Raw genomic sequence first — 17,323 nt, forward strand, 5'->3', positions numbered from 1 at the left:
TGTTTTTGTGCAAAGTTTTCTGAAAGCTAGTCTTCAGATTGTGTACAGAATCAATTAGCATAAGCAACATTGGATTTGTATCACAGGTAGCTCGATCACGGAACTCAGACATGAGGGTTTTGAGGCGGGCCCGTGATTATTTGGGATTAATGAATGAACCAGCAATTTGCTTATCTATTTTGGGACCACCAAGTGGTGTCCTACAGGGTCCAGGCACTGTCAACTGGAATGAAGGTGGCTCAAAGATGATTGCTCATATTCCATTCTATATTCTAAGTGAACAAGAAGGTAAGGGTCTTTCCCAATGATTATGCCAATAAATAGTGTTTTAAATTGCTTGTATGAGGCTATGGGCTTTTATGATGATGCAGTTTGCTCACCTACATGTATGGGTGGTTTCACATGACTTGGTTTACAGTTATTTACTCTATGATCTTATGTTAGTAAATTGTCACTGATGAGACAAATAGTTTGTTGATTTAGAATATCATACTTTACAACAACCTGAACAAGAAGTTATTGCGAAGTGAGATTTGGTGTATAGTTTGAATCTCTTGTTCTACTTTACCACAGAGATCTGCTAGCTCCATGGCTGATCTGCCTGCACAGGAAAGTACTAGGAGGGAGACACTATCCATTTAGTGGTGTCTATTGTATTCTTTTTCACACCTCCCTGCTTAATTTGTATTTCTTTTTTTTTTTTCTTTGGGGGGGGGGGAGGGCTCTTCTGTGTTGAGACATTTTCTGTGCTTATGTTTTTGTTGTCTTTCTAAATTCTAGTTATTATATACAAGCAGTTGGAATATGAAATTTGAGTAATTTTGGAAAAACAGTAAGAGCAGTTACATAAATACAGCACAGATTTCAATGTGAAATTACAACATAAAATAAAAGTGGGGTTACCATACCAGCACATCAGACAAAAACGAACAAGCATAAATTTAAAAAACAGAATATTGAATTAAGTTGATAAAAAACAGAATATAGAATTAAGGGGATGTATGACCTATTCCAAATTTCTGAAACTATATATTGTTCTTTTCCCCATCTATTATCCTATTTGTTTCTCTTTTCTTTAGTACTAGTAGATTAATATAATAAAAGAAGCTAATAACCACTTATTTAGCAAATATGCATGCTCTTGGTGTAAGGAATAGAGAGGGTCCTCTTCGAGGGAGAACCAACCTCCTAAGGAAGAAGAAGAGTAGGGAGAAGAAGGTGAGAGTAGAGAAATTTGGATTTAATCACTTCTGCCTTCTCTCCTTCTAACTATCTATTTATAATGTCATCATCCTTCAGATCTCATTCTGCTACATTCAACTCATGCATTTTATTCCTCTTCTAACTATCTTGGTGACGTGGCTTCCTCCCATAGACCTAGTCAATCAGTCTAGTAGCTGCTTGGGCTGGGATGCCTATTGTTATGGGCCTATCATCCCTCCCTCGTTTAGACTAACCTTGTCCTCAAGGTCAGAGTAGGATAGTCTTGTTGGAGCTTGGAGAGGGTTTCTCAGGTAGCATCTTCTACTGGTAAACCAGTCCACTCAATCAAGGCTTCAATTGAGTTCTTTCACCCTTGTAAGACCCATCTGAAATCCACAATCTGCTTGGGCTCAACCACTAACTTTCCTTAGCTTTCTGTAAGAGGTAAGACAGAGCTACCTACTTTAGAATCTTTCAAGTATTTCTTCAACGGAGTTGCATGGAAGATTGGATGTATCTTGGAGGATGCCGGCAGTTTGAGCTTGTAGGTTACTTGCCAATTCTCTCAAAGATGAAAAAAGGTCCATAATACAGATAAATTGTGGCATGATTGTGTCGCCATGGAAGTTTGCCTGTAAGGCTGTAGCTTAACATAGACCAATTCACCTACTTGGTACTCAACATGTCTACACTTCTGGTCATGAGTTGATTTCATGATCTGCTGTGCTAGTCTTAGATTACCCTTCAGCTCTTATAGAACTTGATCCCGGTTCATTAGATGTTCCTCCACGGAATTTATGGCTGTAGAGTCTGGTTCATAGGGTAGAATGGAGGGGGTGCGTGGCCATAAAGTGCTTGGAAAGGGGTCATACCCACTACAATCTCGAAGGTGGTGTTGTACATAGCTTGGCCCAAGGAAGCCATTTCATCCATTGGCATGGTTGTTCACTGGCAAAGCACCGGAGATAGGTCTCAAGGCAATGGTCAACCACCTCCATCTGCCCATCAGCTACCATGAAGTTTGGCAACATCTCTGATAAATACCTCAGTTACCATGGGTACGCGGTAGGGATGTGGAAAACCTAAGAAGTGCCCATATTTAAGTGATCAACAACAAATAATATAACTGATTTCCCTGCTGATGTATTGTAGGCAACCTAGAAATAAAATCCATAGTGACAGTGTCCCAAACCCATTCTGGAATCTGTAGTGGTTGTAGCAGGTCAGTGGGTGTTTGAGTAGAGTACTTATGTTGCTAGCAAGTAGAGAAATAAGCAATGTAATCTTGGACTTGTTTATGTATGCCTTTCCAGAAATAGTGAGAAGCAAGATTTCAGTATGTTCCCATGACACTGGAATTTCCGTCCATCACTAAATTATGAAACGGCTACTGTAGCTCAGGTATATGTTCCAACTGGGCTGAGATTATAAACCTGCCATTAGGGTAGAGATCAGAACCAACCAGCTTGTACCTTGGGACTAATACTAAGAGAGGATCCAGGTCTAATTGCTCCCCAGATCTTGTGAAGTTCTTGGTTGTTCTGGGCCTCAGTTTCAATTCCTCTAAGAGGGAACATGGGCCTTGATATGGTGAGTTATGAAAGCTCTACCCATCTAGAGAGGGCACTAGCAACCAGGTTAGATGGGTCGGGCTTGTATTTTTTTTTGGATAAATAACAGGATTTCATTAAAAAGGTCGGGCTTGTATTCAATCATATAATTGTAGCCGAGAAGTTTGACCACTCATTTCTACTAGTCTTTGGTGAGGACTCTGATCAAGGAGCTGCTCGATGATCTTTTGGTCAATGTGTATGATAAACCAATTTCCCAACAAATAAGATCGCCATTTCTGTACCGCTAAGAGCATGGCCATGAATTCATTCTCATGGGTTGACTTGGCTTAGGCTTAAGATGACAGGGCCTTGCTGAAAAATGCCATGGGCCTTTTTCTTGCATGAGTACCGCCCTCAGGCCATTACTGGATGTGTCACATTCCACAATAAATGTCTTTGAGAAGTCTGATAAAGTGAAGGTATGTGGAGTGCTTATCACGGCCTTAAGGCCATCAAAGGCTTGTTTGGCCTATTTGGACTAGACAATGCATCTTTCTTGCATACTTGGGTGATGGGAGATACAAGCTGCCCATACCCTTTAATAAATTTAGGGTAATAGCCTATGAGGCCCAAGAAGTTTCTCAAATGTTTAACATTAGTGGGCTGAGCGTAGTGAATCATACAGTCTATTTTCTCTGGGTCTATAGATGCTTGGCTTGCTTCCACAAAATGGCTCAAATAATGGACATGGGCCTGGTCAAAAATGCATTTACTCTCCTTGGAGAAGAGATGATATTGGCAGAGCCTTTCAAGGGTATCCCTGAGATGTATCAAGTATTGTTCCCAATCTCTACTGTAGATGAATATCATAAAAAAGACCAGGATATATTTGCACAAATTGTGCCTGAATATTTCATTCATGACTGACTAAAATGTGGATGGTGCATTGGTCAGGCCAAATGGCATGACTAGGAACTCAAAGTGGCAATCATGAGTCCTCACGGGAGTCTTGTGCATATCCTCCAGGTGTACATGGATCCTGGTGACAGGTTGCTCTCAAGTCAAGTTTAAGAGAAGACTTTAACATCTCACAGCTCATCCAAGGGAAAGAGAGTGCTGTATAAAGGGAAATAGAGGTGCCCAGAACAGGGCACAGGGCACAAATTTGCTGATATACAAGGTTGATCTATAAACACTACTTTTGGCCAAATTGTCAGCTATATAATTAAATTCTTTTGAAACCCATTTAATGGAAGCTCTAACTGAATACACCAGGTCTCTTGCATCTGCCAGGTAATGAAGAAGACTTCAAAGCCCTCCATGATCTCTACTTAACCAGTTAATGGTGTTAACAGAGTCGCCCACCACTAATAACTGAGAGAAACCCCAATAGCTTGCCATTCTTAGCCCTGTTGGTGCAGCCATAACATCTGCCTTAGTTGAGGTGGCTTCTCCTAGAGGTCTGCTGCATAGTTGTCAAGGCGAAGCATAGGTGACAAGGCAACCTTGGAGGCTCGCCTCACCTAATTTCCAAGCAGTTATGTACATTGTGTTATAAAATACTTTTATATTCTTAATTTTTTGAGAATATAATTATAAAATAGACATTATTAAACTAAAATATTCATTGTGTTGTTGAGGTTTTAGACAGTTTTGTGCAGTTTGTAGTGGTAGTTTTTGATTATTTATTATTACTTAGATAGGAAGTGGGTACCACAACACTCTTGTTGGGTCCTTTTTGAGAAGTCATCTTAAGTGTTTTATGCTGTTTTATGTGTTAGCTGCCCTATAAGGGCATATTGGTCTTTGTGCTCTTTATTATTTTAAACTATAAATTATAGTGAAGAGGGCGGCCAGAATTATTGCCCTCTTTTCTCTCTCAAATCTCTTCTCTTCTCTTTCTTCTCTCTTTCCTTCTTCTTCAAGAAATATTCATTTTCTTTTACAGTTTTTTATTTCAGTAGTTTTCTACTTGGTATCAGAGCTTGGCTAAGGTTTCTTGGAGTTCTTCCATGCAGTCCTAGATCAGCCGATTGCACGAGGAGATAAAGGGCTGATCGATCTACTTCAGATTGCCCAGTTCTTGGATTTTTTTGGTGTTTTCTAGTCATCAGGAGGGTGATCTATATTTTTGCATCAAAATCATGAAGAATTGGAGTGTGGGGAAGAGTCATCGTCAAGTTGGACTCTTCAATTCTGATCTGATCTTGGGTGCTCAGGCCTTGTTGGACTTCTCTAAGGTATTCTATAGGGGGTGGTTAGGTTTATGGGAATTGTTGGGCCCTCTAGAGTGACCAATTCACATTTCTCTTCGGTGGGAGACAATGGGAGGAGAGGGATTTCTCTCTGGATAGGGTTTTCTTCTTCCGAAAAGCTCTGTTACCCTTGTTTGTGAGATCGATTTGATCTTGGAGGCTTTCTACCTAGTTATTTCTTGGTTTTGAACTGTTTAAAGTTAAAATAGAGAGTTGGAGTACTAAGTAGAAGTCCACCGGTAACATGGGTCTGGGTGTTGGAGGTAGTAGTTTTATTTTTGGGTTTGGAATTATTACTATAGTGAAATTTGATGGTACAAATTACCTAGAATGGGCACAATCAACCAAGATGGCTATTAGTGCTCATGGGAAACTGGGGTACATCACTGGGGAGGAGAAGAAACCTGATACAAATCCCTTCCGGTGGGTACAGGAAAATTACATGGTGATGGTCTGGCTTTGTAACTCTATGTTACCTCACATTGGTAAAAATTTCTTGTGGGCTAATACTACCAAGGAGATTTGGGATGGAGTGACTGAAACCTATTCCCAGAAACAAAATGTAGCTAGAGCCTATCAGTTAAGGAATCAGGTGATTAGTACAAATTAGGGGGATAAACCTCTTGCCATGTATTTCTCCACGCTGAAAACTCTTTGGTAGGAGATAGACCACTTAGAAACTGTGGTTTGGGAGAGTATGAAGGATACAACAACCTATCAGGGGTTGGTAGAAAAGAATAGGGTTTTTAAGTTCTTGGTTGTGCTGAATCCTGAATTCGACATTGCCAAGCAACACTTCCTTTCTAGAGAAAGTGTGATTCTTTCTTAAGCTTATGCCTTTGTATCTGGAGAGGAGAATAGGAGGAATGTCATATTGAGACAGCCTAGGATTGATCAGTCAGCTATGATTAGTATAGTTAGTTGAAAAACAGTCATAGAAGTAGGGACTATGTTTGAAACAAAGGAGACTAGCAAGAGAGATTAGAGAAGAAGAGAGAGCTGCGGCAAGGAGAGTTAGAGGATGAGAGTTTCGAACATCACTTCCCTCTAACTGTCTAATACACTTTTATTAAGTTAATCTTTTAGTAATTACAAGAGAGGTCCTTAGTTGGACAAGAAATTACAAAAAGAGGAACATAAAAGAGTATGGGCCCAGAATAAGGCCCATTACAGAGAAGAACATAGAGATAACATACAGTAATAGCCTATGGGCCATTCGGCCCATCTTCTCTACATAGTTTAATCTAAGCCAAATGGAGACAGGGGGAGTAGTGAGGTTAGAAGGGAAGACAAGGACTTGGTGTGTGGCTACTGCAAGAAGACAGCATACCAGAGACACTTGTTGGAAGCTTTACCCTCATCTCAAACCAGCTTGGGTCAAGAACAAGAAGGGAAATGCAAATGTGGCAATTATAGGAGACTCTTCGGGAACCCTTTCCCAAGTTGATTTGGAATCCCTTGCAACAACAACAATGAGAACTGAATTGGAGAAGTATGGACAACTTATGAGTAAGAAGGATTTAGCCAGTTCTAGTTCTTCAGACGGGCAGCACAATGCAGGAGCCAATCACGCTACTTCCTTTGCTCATATAGGTAGTTCATATGCGGTTGTAAATCATGCATCCACCTTAGGTAAGGAGGGACCTCCCTGGATTATAGACTCAGGAGCATCTGAGCACATGACCAATATGTCTACTCTTTTTTATTCTTACCAGTTGTGCTCTGGTAGAGATAATCTCTACAGTAGATGGTTCCCATATTCCCATTGCTGGGAAAGGGACAATTAGAGTGACTAATGACATTACTTAATCCTCTGTCTTACATGTCCCTAGACTCCATACTAATCTTCTTTTTGTAAGTTCTTTGATAAAATATTTGAACCGACGTTCGTTCTTGGTAATTGTGTTTTGTAGGATTTGGAATCAAAGAGTACGATTGGGAGTGGTCGTGAGGTGAATGGAGTCTACCTTTTGGATGAGATTCCGAGACATTAGAGCATTATGTTAGTAGCAACAGTAGTAGTGGATCAGAGTCAGTGAGTCAGATTATGCTCTGGCATAATTGTTTTGGTCATCTTTCTTTCATTTTATTAAGGCCTTTGTTTCCAAAGTTGTTTGAGTCTGTTCAATTGTCTAGTTTGGAATGTGAAAGTTGTCAGTTGGGAAAGTATTGTAGACATTCTTTTAAACCAAGTAATAAAATAAGTTCCTTTGCTTTTGATATTGTTCATACTGATGTATGGGGACCTTACCACATTTTATTCCATGGGTGGTTACCATTATTTTCTCTTGTTTGTGGATGATCATACACGGTATTCTTGGATATAGTTGATGAGATCACGTGATGGAATACCTATTTTGGTGCAATAGTTCTACCAGATGGTTCTCGCACAATTTTTTGTGAGGACTAAAATTTTCAGATCAGATAATGCTAGAGAATACTTTGAGAAGACTTTGCCACATTTTTTGGAGCATGGTGTGATTCATCAAAGTAGTTGTGCATATACACCATAATAGAATGGGGTAGCAGAGAGGAAAAGTAGATACATTGTGGAGGTGGCAAGAAGCCTTATGGTGTGTGCCTTAGTTCCTATTTGTTCTGAGGGGATGCAGTTCTCACATCCGCGTATATGATTAATTGTGTTCCTTCATGCACTTTGGGGTTTAAGGCACCTTTTAGCCCGCTTTTTCCAGATAGTGAGATATTTCATATACCTTTGAGAGTCTTTGGGTGTGTTTCCTCTGTTCACATTCTTGGTCCTCATCGCAAGAAATTGGATCCTAAGGCCAAGAAATGTCTTTTCCTTGGGTATGCTCAAAACCAAAAGGGGTATTGCTGTTATGATCCAGTGTCGAGGAGCAGGTTTGTCACTATGGATGTTACCTTCTTTGAGTTTACTTTCTTTTTATTGGGTGGTTCTCCTCAAAGGGAGTGTTTTGGGGAGGAGAACTCATAACCTGTCCTTGTTCCTGTTTCATTTATTCCTTTATTTGATCCATCTGTCCCACCATCAGCAATTCTAGTTCCACTGCCTGATCCACTACAGCCGACTTCAATAGTTCTATCAGCGCTGCCAGAAGAGGATTGACTCCACACATGCTCAAATAGAAGAACCTACCCCTCTCTGTTAGTCCATTTGAGATCCCAGGTTCAACTATTATAGTTCTAGGTATTTTCCTTGAGCCTAAGCCTATTATTTCCCTTAGTAATGATATTTTTGTACCTAATACTGTTGTTGCGGCTAATCCCACTGATCTTGATCTTCCCATTGCACTATGCAAAGGGAAGAGAAAGTGTATAACCCATTGCATTTCACACCATCTTTCCTACAATGCCTTGTCACCCTCCTACCGTGCTTTCCTTTCTTTCTTGGATTCTGTGTCTATACCCATGAATGTTAATGAGGTTCTCTCCAAACCTGAGTGAAAAATAGCTATGCGAGAAGAAATGGAAGCTTTGGTTAAGAATCAGACATGGGAGATAGTTGATCTTCCTACAAACAAAGAGACAATCGGATGCAGATGGGTGTTCACTAGGGATGCAAATGGATCGGATCGGATTTGAATCAGGGTATATTCAAATCTGGTCTGACACTATTCATGTCGGATCCGATCTGATAAGATCTGATAGGACTCAATCTGAATTCAAATCCTATCGGATCTTTGGATCTGATTTGATTTGACTTGTTTTCTTTAAAAATTAATAAATTTTTAAAAGAAAAAATAAAACATACCAATTTAAATAAAAAAAAATATAAGTATTTTTTAATTATTTTCATTATATACATGTTTTTATAAAAAACTAAATAATATAACAGATTTATAAAATAAAATATAAATAATATATTTATAAATAAATAAATAACATAAATATATGTAATATATATTTATATTTATAAATATATGACACATTGGATCGGATAGGGGGTGATCCGAATCCGATCCAATTTTTGATCGGATTATAGGATCTGATCCAAAGATCCAATCTAGGGTGATTCGAATTCGACCAAATAGGATCGGATCTCAGATTGGACTGGATCATGATCTGATCCATTTGCACCCCTAGTGTTCATTGTGAAGTACAGGGCTGATAGCAATATAGAGAGGTACAAGGCAAGGTTGGTTGCAAAAGGGTATACACAAACCTATGGTATTGATTACCTGGAGACTTTTGCACCAATTGCTAAGATGAGTTCATTTCGAATTCTCTTGTCCCTAGCAGTTACCTATTCATGGCGTATATTCCAGCTTGATATTAAAAATGCTTTTCTTAATGGTGATCTACAAGAGGAGGTATATATGGACATTCCAGTTAGTTTTTATGAGAATGGTAAGGGAAAAATTTGCAGGCTGAAGAAATCATTATATGGTTTGAAGTAGTCACCTAGGGCATGGTTTGACAGGTTCAGAGGGGCACTTATTTGTTTTGGGTACACACAAACTCAATCTGATCATACTCTCTTTGTAAAAAGGAGAGAGACACTCTTGTTAGTATTGATTGTATATGTAGATGATATATGTGGTGATTCGTGGGGATTGGGAGAGAGAGAGGAAGAGAGAGGTACGGTTGAGAGAGAAAAAGCATCTACTGGCAGCCACCAGTTTTCTATTTATATTAACTTCATAAAAGAATCTAAAATTACAAGTATGCCCCTAGCGGCATATCCTAGCATCAAAATAATAAGAGAAAAGAAAGAAGAAAAAACAAGTAACTGTAACTGTAACTGTAACTGTAACAGTAGCTATTAAGTAAACCTTACAACACTCCCCCTCAAGTTGGGCTGAAGATGTCTATCATGCCCAGCTTGTCACATAACTCATTGTGCCGCAAGCATGGAAGCCCCTTTGTAAGGACATCAGCAAGTTGTTCCTTGGAGTTGACATAGGGGATGCAAATTTCCCTTTTTTCCAGTTTCTCCCTTATGAAGTGTTTATCCACCTCAATATGCTTGGTCCTCTCATGTAGGACTGGGTTGCTGGCGATGTTTGTTGCAGCCTTGTTGTCACAGTAAAGGGAAGTAGGACTATGAACAACAACTCCAACCTCCCCTAGAAGGTTCTTTAGCTAAAGGACTTCAGCCACCCCATGTGCCATAGCTCTATATTCAGCTTCAGCACTTGACCTTGCTACCACACTTTGCTTCTTGCTTTTCCAAGTCACCAGATTTCCTCCCACAAATGTGCAATACCCATTAGTGGACTTTCTATCATCCACAGCTCCTGCCCAATCAGCATCTGTAAAGACTTCCACCTTTAGGTGATTATGTTTACTGAATAGTAGGCCTGTTCCTGAATATTTCTTCAAGTATCTAAGGACTCTCTCTGCTACCTCCATGCGTGGCTTCTTAGGAGAGTGCATAAACTGGCTCAGGACCCCAACGGAATAGGCAATGTCTAGACGGGCCATGGACAGATAAATCAGCTTTCTCACTAACTTTTGGAACTGTTTCACATCTTTCAGAGGTTCACCAACACAGCCACCTAGCTTGTGGTCCACATCTATAGGAGTATCTATTGGCCTTACACCTAATTTACCTGTATCCCGTAATAGATCAAGGGTGTATTTCCTTTGAGAGACAAAGATACCCTTTTTTGAGCGGGCAACTTCAATCCCAAGGAAATACTTAAGAGTCCTAGATCTTTCACTTCAAATTTCGATGCAAGGAATTGCTTCAAGTTTTGTATTTCTGAGATTCAACTTCCTGTAATGATGATATTGTCTACATACACTATCAATACAACAACCTGCTCCTGACATCTCTTCACTAAGAGTGTATGACCAGACTGACATTGTTTGAATCCCATCTCTTGAACTGCCATATGAAACTTACTGAACCAGGCTCTAGGAGACTGTTTTAAGCCATAGAGAGACTTTCATAGCTTGCATACCTTATTTTCACTCCCCTTGGCACAGAATCCAGGAGGTTGAACCATGTATACTTCTTCTAAGTCACCATTCAGAAAAGCATTCTTTATGTCCAGTTGATGCAATTCCCAGTCAAAATTAGCAGCTAAGGACAGGAGAACCCTAATCGAGTTCATCTTAGCCACCGGGGCAAAAGTCTCATCATAGTCAACCCCATGTACTTGTGTGTACCCTTTTGGCTACTAGTCTTGTTTTGTACCTTTCAATTGTTCCATCTGCCTTGTGCTTAACTGTGAACACCCATCTGCACCCCACGGGGTCTTTCCCCTTTGGAGGATCCACCAATTCCCAAGTCTGATTTTTGTATGGCATCTACCCATTCAGGGCATTTTAAGGCTTTTGCAACATTTTTGGGAATAGGGATGCAATCAACTGCCGATAGGAATGCTCGGTACGAGAGAGAAATGTGGTCATAGGAGACAAAGTGGGTAATGGGGTGTTTGGTAGTGCAGGACCTAACTCCCTTTCGTTGGGCAATAGGGATGTCAAGGTCATCCACAGTAGGAGTAGGGTTAGGGGATGGACTTACCTCCTAGGAGTCTGATGGTGTCGGTTGCTCAGTGTTTGGCTGCTTCACATTATTTCTATCACCCCGCTGATCTCTTTGATGTGTATGTTGGAAGACACAGAAGGGAGTAAGGTCCGGATTAGAAGGGAGAGATACTTGAACCTGCCTCTCCTCTTCCACACTATGACTCTCCCCCTGAGGAGGAGGGAAGAATTGCTCGGACTCAAAGACGGAGACGTCCATAGACACAAAGAATTTACGACTAACTGGGTCAAAGCACCGATACCCTTTTTGAGAGGAGGGGTACCCCAGAAAGACACAAGGAATGGACCGAGGGTTTAACTTACCTCGGGATGGAGACAAATCATGGACAAAGGCCCGACAACCAAAGACTCTCATGGGGATGGAAAATAAAGGAGACTGAGGGTACAACAACTGATGAGGGGCCATGTAGTTCAGTACTCTAGAGGGCATGCGGTTGATGACATACGCAGCTGCAAGTATAGCATCCACCCAAAACTTTTTTGGGACATTCATGTGTAACACCATCCCGCGAGCTACCTCAAGAAGGTGTCTGTTTCTCCTTTTTGCAACACCATTTTGTTGTGGTGTTCTGGCGCATGAGCTCTTATGAATAGATCCGTGGGAGGCGAAGAACTCATTGAGCTCCTCATGGAAGTATTCCTTCGCATTATCAAATTGGAAGATCTGTATTTCAACATAGAACTGCGTAAACACCATCCTCTGGAAGTCTTTCACTATCTTCGGAACCTTGTCTCTGCTACGATAGGAATTACCCATGTATAGCGAGAGTAATCATCGATCAATGTAATAAAGTACTTATATCCGCCCTCAGACAGTACATTGGTAGGCCCCCATACATCAGAATACACACCATGAAAAGGAACCTTTGATCTTTTATTGCTTGAGTGAAAAGTTGTTCTACATTGTTTGCTCAACTGACACGTTTGACACATGAACTCTGACATTGAACATGACTTAAATAAAACTGGAAACAAACATTTTATTATGTTGAAAGAAACATGACCTAAATGACTATGCCATAAGAAAATTTGACTCTTATTTGACTGACTATGCGATTCTGAGGATGACACCAAGAGATCAGCTTTGTTGTCGAGAATGTAGAGGCCATCCACTAGGCTTCCTCTACCAATCATCCTCCCAGAAGTTAGATCTTGAAAAAACACATGAGTCAGCAAAAAAGGTCACACTACAATTCAAGGAGCTTGTAATGCTACTAATTGAAAGCAAGTTTATGGGAAGTTGAGGGACATGCAATACACAATTTAGGTTAAGGCCATGGGGAAGGGATATGGATCCTTGGCCTCTAGTGGAAGAAAAAGAACCATCTACAAGTCTCACTCTATCCCTTTTTGACAAAAGGCTATAAGATTGGAATAAGTTAGGCTTACCGTTCATGTGGTTGGAGGCCCCTGAGTCAATGATCCAAGGGGAATCTGTGGGAGTAACATGGAATGTAGAAGCCATATTACCTGAAGTGGATGCAAATGAAGTGGAGGGAGTACCAGTGACTGAGCTGTCCATTTGCCGCAAGGCCCTACCATAAGATCCCAGGTGCTCTCTGAATGAATTCATTATATCCTCCTTGGGGTCAGACTTATTAGGGTGGTCCCGGGTACTATCAACAACTTGAGTGTCTTGGGTTGCCACATGTGCTGTGCTCATTTTCTTCAAATGACCTTTTCCCTGTTCTTGATTCTTTGCTGCCCACTTGGGTTTCGCATGGATGTCCCAACAAGTGTTACGTGTATGTCGAGAACGCCTACAATGGGTACAAAATAGCTTATCTTTATCATCTGCCTTCTTAGGGTCACTTTTCTTTCCTGTTGAGCTATTATTCATTGCAGCCAAGGCAACTTGTTGCTTCCCCTCAACTGTAATTATCACATTCTGCCTGCTTTCTTCAGATTGGACAAGGGAGTATACCTCGTGAACCGTAGGCAACTCTTTGCTTCCTAGGATCTGCACCCTCAACGGTTTATATGCAGGGTTCAGTCCCAACAAAAAAGCAAACACCCGTTGCTGAGAGACCAACTTCCTGTAGGACTTAGCATCATCATCGTGCTTCCACTCTATGTCCTGATAATGGTCCAACTCCTTCCATATGGAGGTAAGGGCTGAATAGTATGAGGACAAGCTACGGTTTCCCTATTTACATGTTGAGGATTCAGCTTGCAACTGGTAAACCTTGGCGTAATGCCTTTGCTCAGAATAGGTAGTTCTGGCCTGTTCCCAGATCTCACTGGCGGTGTCTGCCCACATAAAATTCTTTTTCACATCAGGTTCCATAGTTGTGAGGAGCCAAGACATCACCATATTGTTTTCTTGGTCCCACCTATCGTGTTCAACCGTCTCACCCTTGGGTTCTTTCACCCTTCCATTGATGTAACCAGCATTATCCCTTGCCGTTACATAGAGTTTTACACTCTTAGCCCACTCCAGGTAGTTCAGACCGTTTAAAGGGGTAATTGGTATGGGAAAAGCCATGTTTTCACCTCCCATACCTGTTGTGCTGCGGGTTGGTGTAGCCCCTGATGAAGTTAACTCATGACTTGCCATTGAATACTACTGAAACCAGTTCAAATATCACCCAACAGCACAGCCGCCACAATCAAAATGTGAACAACTCAGGGTTTACTCCTAGAATGTGAGCAAAAGAACACTAAATATTGCTGAGAACACAGGGAATACTGCTAAGAACAAGGGGTTCAGTCAACACGTCCAAACAGAACAATAAATCAGTCCGGTAATCGGTTCAGCACCACCAATACAGACATTACAATCAGTCTGACTGTAGTTCACACACTCTAACCATCCAACATCCAAACAAATAACTATATAATCAAGGCATGAGCCCTACGCACCATTGGCCAAAGAAGGCTGGGACAAACTGAAACAAAAAAACCACACCTGTTCAGCACTTGTACGAAGGTGCTAATCTGAACTTGACTTAACAGCATTGAACAGAGGAGTCTGCACCAGCATCACCCTTCTCCAACTAGAGTTTTCTTGCTATTACGGCCAGGAAAAAGAGATCACAAAAGCTGCCGCCAGAAACTGCTAGGGTTTCCCAAAAAACTGCCGCCAAACACTGTTAGGGTTTCTGCAGAAACAACCGCCAGAAACTGCTAGGGTTTCTGCAGAAACAGCCATGTCCAAACACTTTTAAGAATTGGGCAGGAGGGATCGTAGGTCTTTTTCAACCCAAAGAACCTGCTCTGATACCATGTGGTGATTCGTGGGGATTGAGAGAGAGAGAAAGAGAGAGAGGAAGAGAGAGGTACAGTTGAGAGAGAAAAAGCATCTACTGGCAGCCGCCAGTTTTCTATTTATATTAACTTCATAAAAGAATATGAAATTACAAGTATGCCCCTGGCGGCATATCCTAGAATCAAAATAATAAGAGAAAAGAAAGAAGAAAAAACAAGTAACTGTAACAATAGCTATTAAGTAAGCCTTACAACAATATAGTTGTTACAGGAAATGATCCAAGGAGATTGATGCACTCAAGAAGTCACTACAACAAGAGTTTGAGATCAATCTAGGTGAGCTGAAATATTTTCTAGGGATTGAGGTTGCAAGATCCAAGCATGGGATTTTCATCTCTTAGAGAAAGCATGTGTTTGACTTACTGCAAGAAATTGAGAAGATATGAACTAAACCAGCTGATACTCCTATTGACCCAAATTATAGAATAAATGCTTTGGATGGTGAGTTGGTTAAGGATGTGGGAAGATATCAGAAGATGGTAGGCTGGGTACTATATTTATGTATGACACGTCCAAACATTTCCTATGCTGTTAGCGTTGTGGGTCAGTATATGCATGCTCCTCGGGTTCAGCACTGGGAAGTCATTGAGAGGATACTTGCATACCTGAAGAAGCATCCTGGCAAAGGGATTCTTTTTCAGACCATGAAAATTTAAAACTGGAGTCCGTTTGTTTAGATGACAGGAGATCTACATCAGGGGTATGCACCTTTGTGAGAGGAAACTTGGTTTCATGGAAGAGTAAAAAACAATCAGTTGTGGCTAGATCAAGTGTAGAGGCTGAATATAGATTTATGGCTCATGGTGTTCCAGAACTACTTTGAGTGAGATCTCTATCAAGTGAGATTGGAATAAAAGTTGAGACCATGATGTTATATTGTGACAACCAAGCTGCAATCAATATTACCCACAATCCAATTCAGCATGCCAGGACTAAACACATTGAGGTTGATAGGCACTTCATAAGAGAAAGGGTGACAAATGGAGAAGTTTGCTTGCCTTATGTCTCCTTTGAATTATAGTTGGCTGATGTCTTCACCAAAGGGGTTGCAAATAACAAGCTTGAACACAATCTACGGAAGTTGGGATTGTGTGACATTTACTCCCAACTTGAGGGGGAGTGTTGAGGTTCTAGACAGTTTTGTGCAGTTTGTACTGGTAGTTTTTTATTATTTATTGTTTAGATAGGAAGTGGGGACCACAACCCTCTTGTTGGGTCATTTTTGAGGGGTTATTTTAAGTGTTTTATGTGTTAGCCGCCTTATAAGGGTGTATTGGTCTTTGTACTCTTTATTATTTTAAACTATAAATAATAGTGAAGAGGGCGACCAGAATTATTGCTCTCTTTTCTCTTTTAAATCTCTTCTCTTCTCTTTCCTCTCTCTTTCCTTCTTCATCAAGAAATATTCTTTTTCTTTTACAGATTTTTATTTCAGCAGTTTCTACTAGGTATTTATATACTAATTTCTTTTGATTATTTTCTTATTTGTTAGGGTTTAATCAACACAGACATTGCTATATGCTGTATTGAACCCTCAAAGACTTCAAACCTGAACCCATAAGTAAGTAAGAACTTAAAATTTTTGTCTAATCAACATATTTTCTTCTTCTACTCCTATAACAGAAATAGGGGTTCAGCCCCTATATTTTTAGAATTTTCTTTTCCTCTTTTTCTTCTCATGAATCTGTTGATTTTCTATACTTTGAAGTTTATACTTATGAAAATTATGGATAATTATTAAGGAATAATGGTTATGGAACCTAGGGAACTACCCTAGGATATATGTTTTTTACCTAAAAAAATTCATCACCTAGGCATGCTTCGCCCAGCCTCGCCTTGGCACCTTGAAAATTATGGTTTGCTGTAGGCCTAAATCACCTCACCCTGCCTGGAATAAAGATTCCAGCAACACCAGCCAGCCCTGGATTTCCTAAAGAGCTTCCATCAAAATTTGAGTAATCTCAGCACTAACATTCAGTGGGAACTAGGTTAACTGCATACCAAAGGAGATGAGAGGAGACTTTCAGTGTTTCTATTAATTTCTTCTACTGAGAGCCCAGCAAACTCATCACAAGCTGAAGCCCACAAATTACACAAACTGACCACCCTATCTTCCAACTCTTGATTAGTTCTGCTTTTATTTTCAAATATCTTGAGGTTTCTCTTTTTCAAAATTCCTCACATAACAACAAAAGGAATCAAACTACAGTGAACTTTACCTCGGTGATTTAAAAAGCGTGCCTAGGCGCAAAGGTGAGGCACATTTTAGGGTAGGCGCCTCGCCCATGTCCTAGGCGCAGCACTTTCAAAACTGAACACATTGTGTGCCTAGGCATGCACCTGATGCGCTTTGTGCCTGAAGGGATGGGAGATCCATCATATGGATGGCTGAACCCTACAGGAAGGTTGGGCGAAATTTCAAAAATTTCTTTACTCCCATCCGGGAATCCTATTCCCAATTTAGAAAACAACATTTTCAAGTTTTGTTCTCGTAACCAAACTAGACCAAATCTGAAACCAAATTAAGGGAGGGATATACCCGATACGGAAACCACACAAGAATGCTCC

At 40.5% G+C, this 17,323-nt stretch overlaps 1 protein-coding gene across 3 annotated transcripts in view; it reads left to right on the plus strand.

Annotated features, from left to right (window-relative positions):
* Nucleotides 1–17,323, plus strand: part of LOC148875449 (AP-5 complex subunit zeta-1) — a 68,182-nt gene that overhangs the window by 27,478 nt on the left and 23,381 nt on the right. For all 3 annotated transcript variants that reach the window (XM_088965761.1, XM_088965760.1, XM_088965762.1), the window contains one exon: nucleotides 87–288. In XM_088965761.1, coding sequence (XP_088821887.1) covers nucleotides 87–288 — 202 coding nt within the window. The remainder of the gene's footprint in view (nucleotides 1–86; nucleotides 289–17,323) is intronic.

This window comes from Nelumbo lutea, chromosome 1 (assembly GCF_056320005.1).
Source record: "Nelumbo lutea isolate HS-2025 chromosome 1, American lotus-T2T, whole genome shotgun sequence".
Lineage (NCBI taxonomy): Eukaryota > Viridiplantae > Streptophyta > Magnoliopsida > Proteales > Nelumbonaceae > Nelumbo > Nelumbo lutea.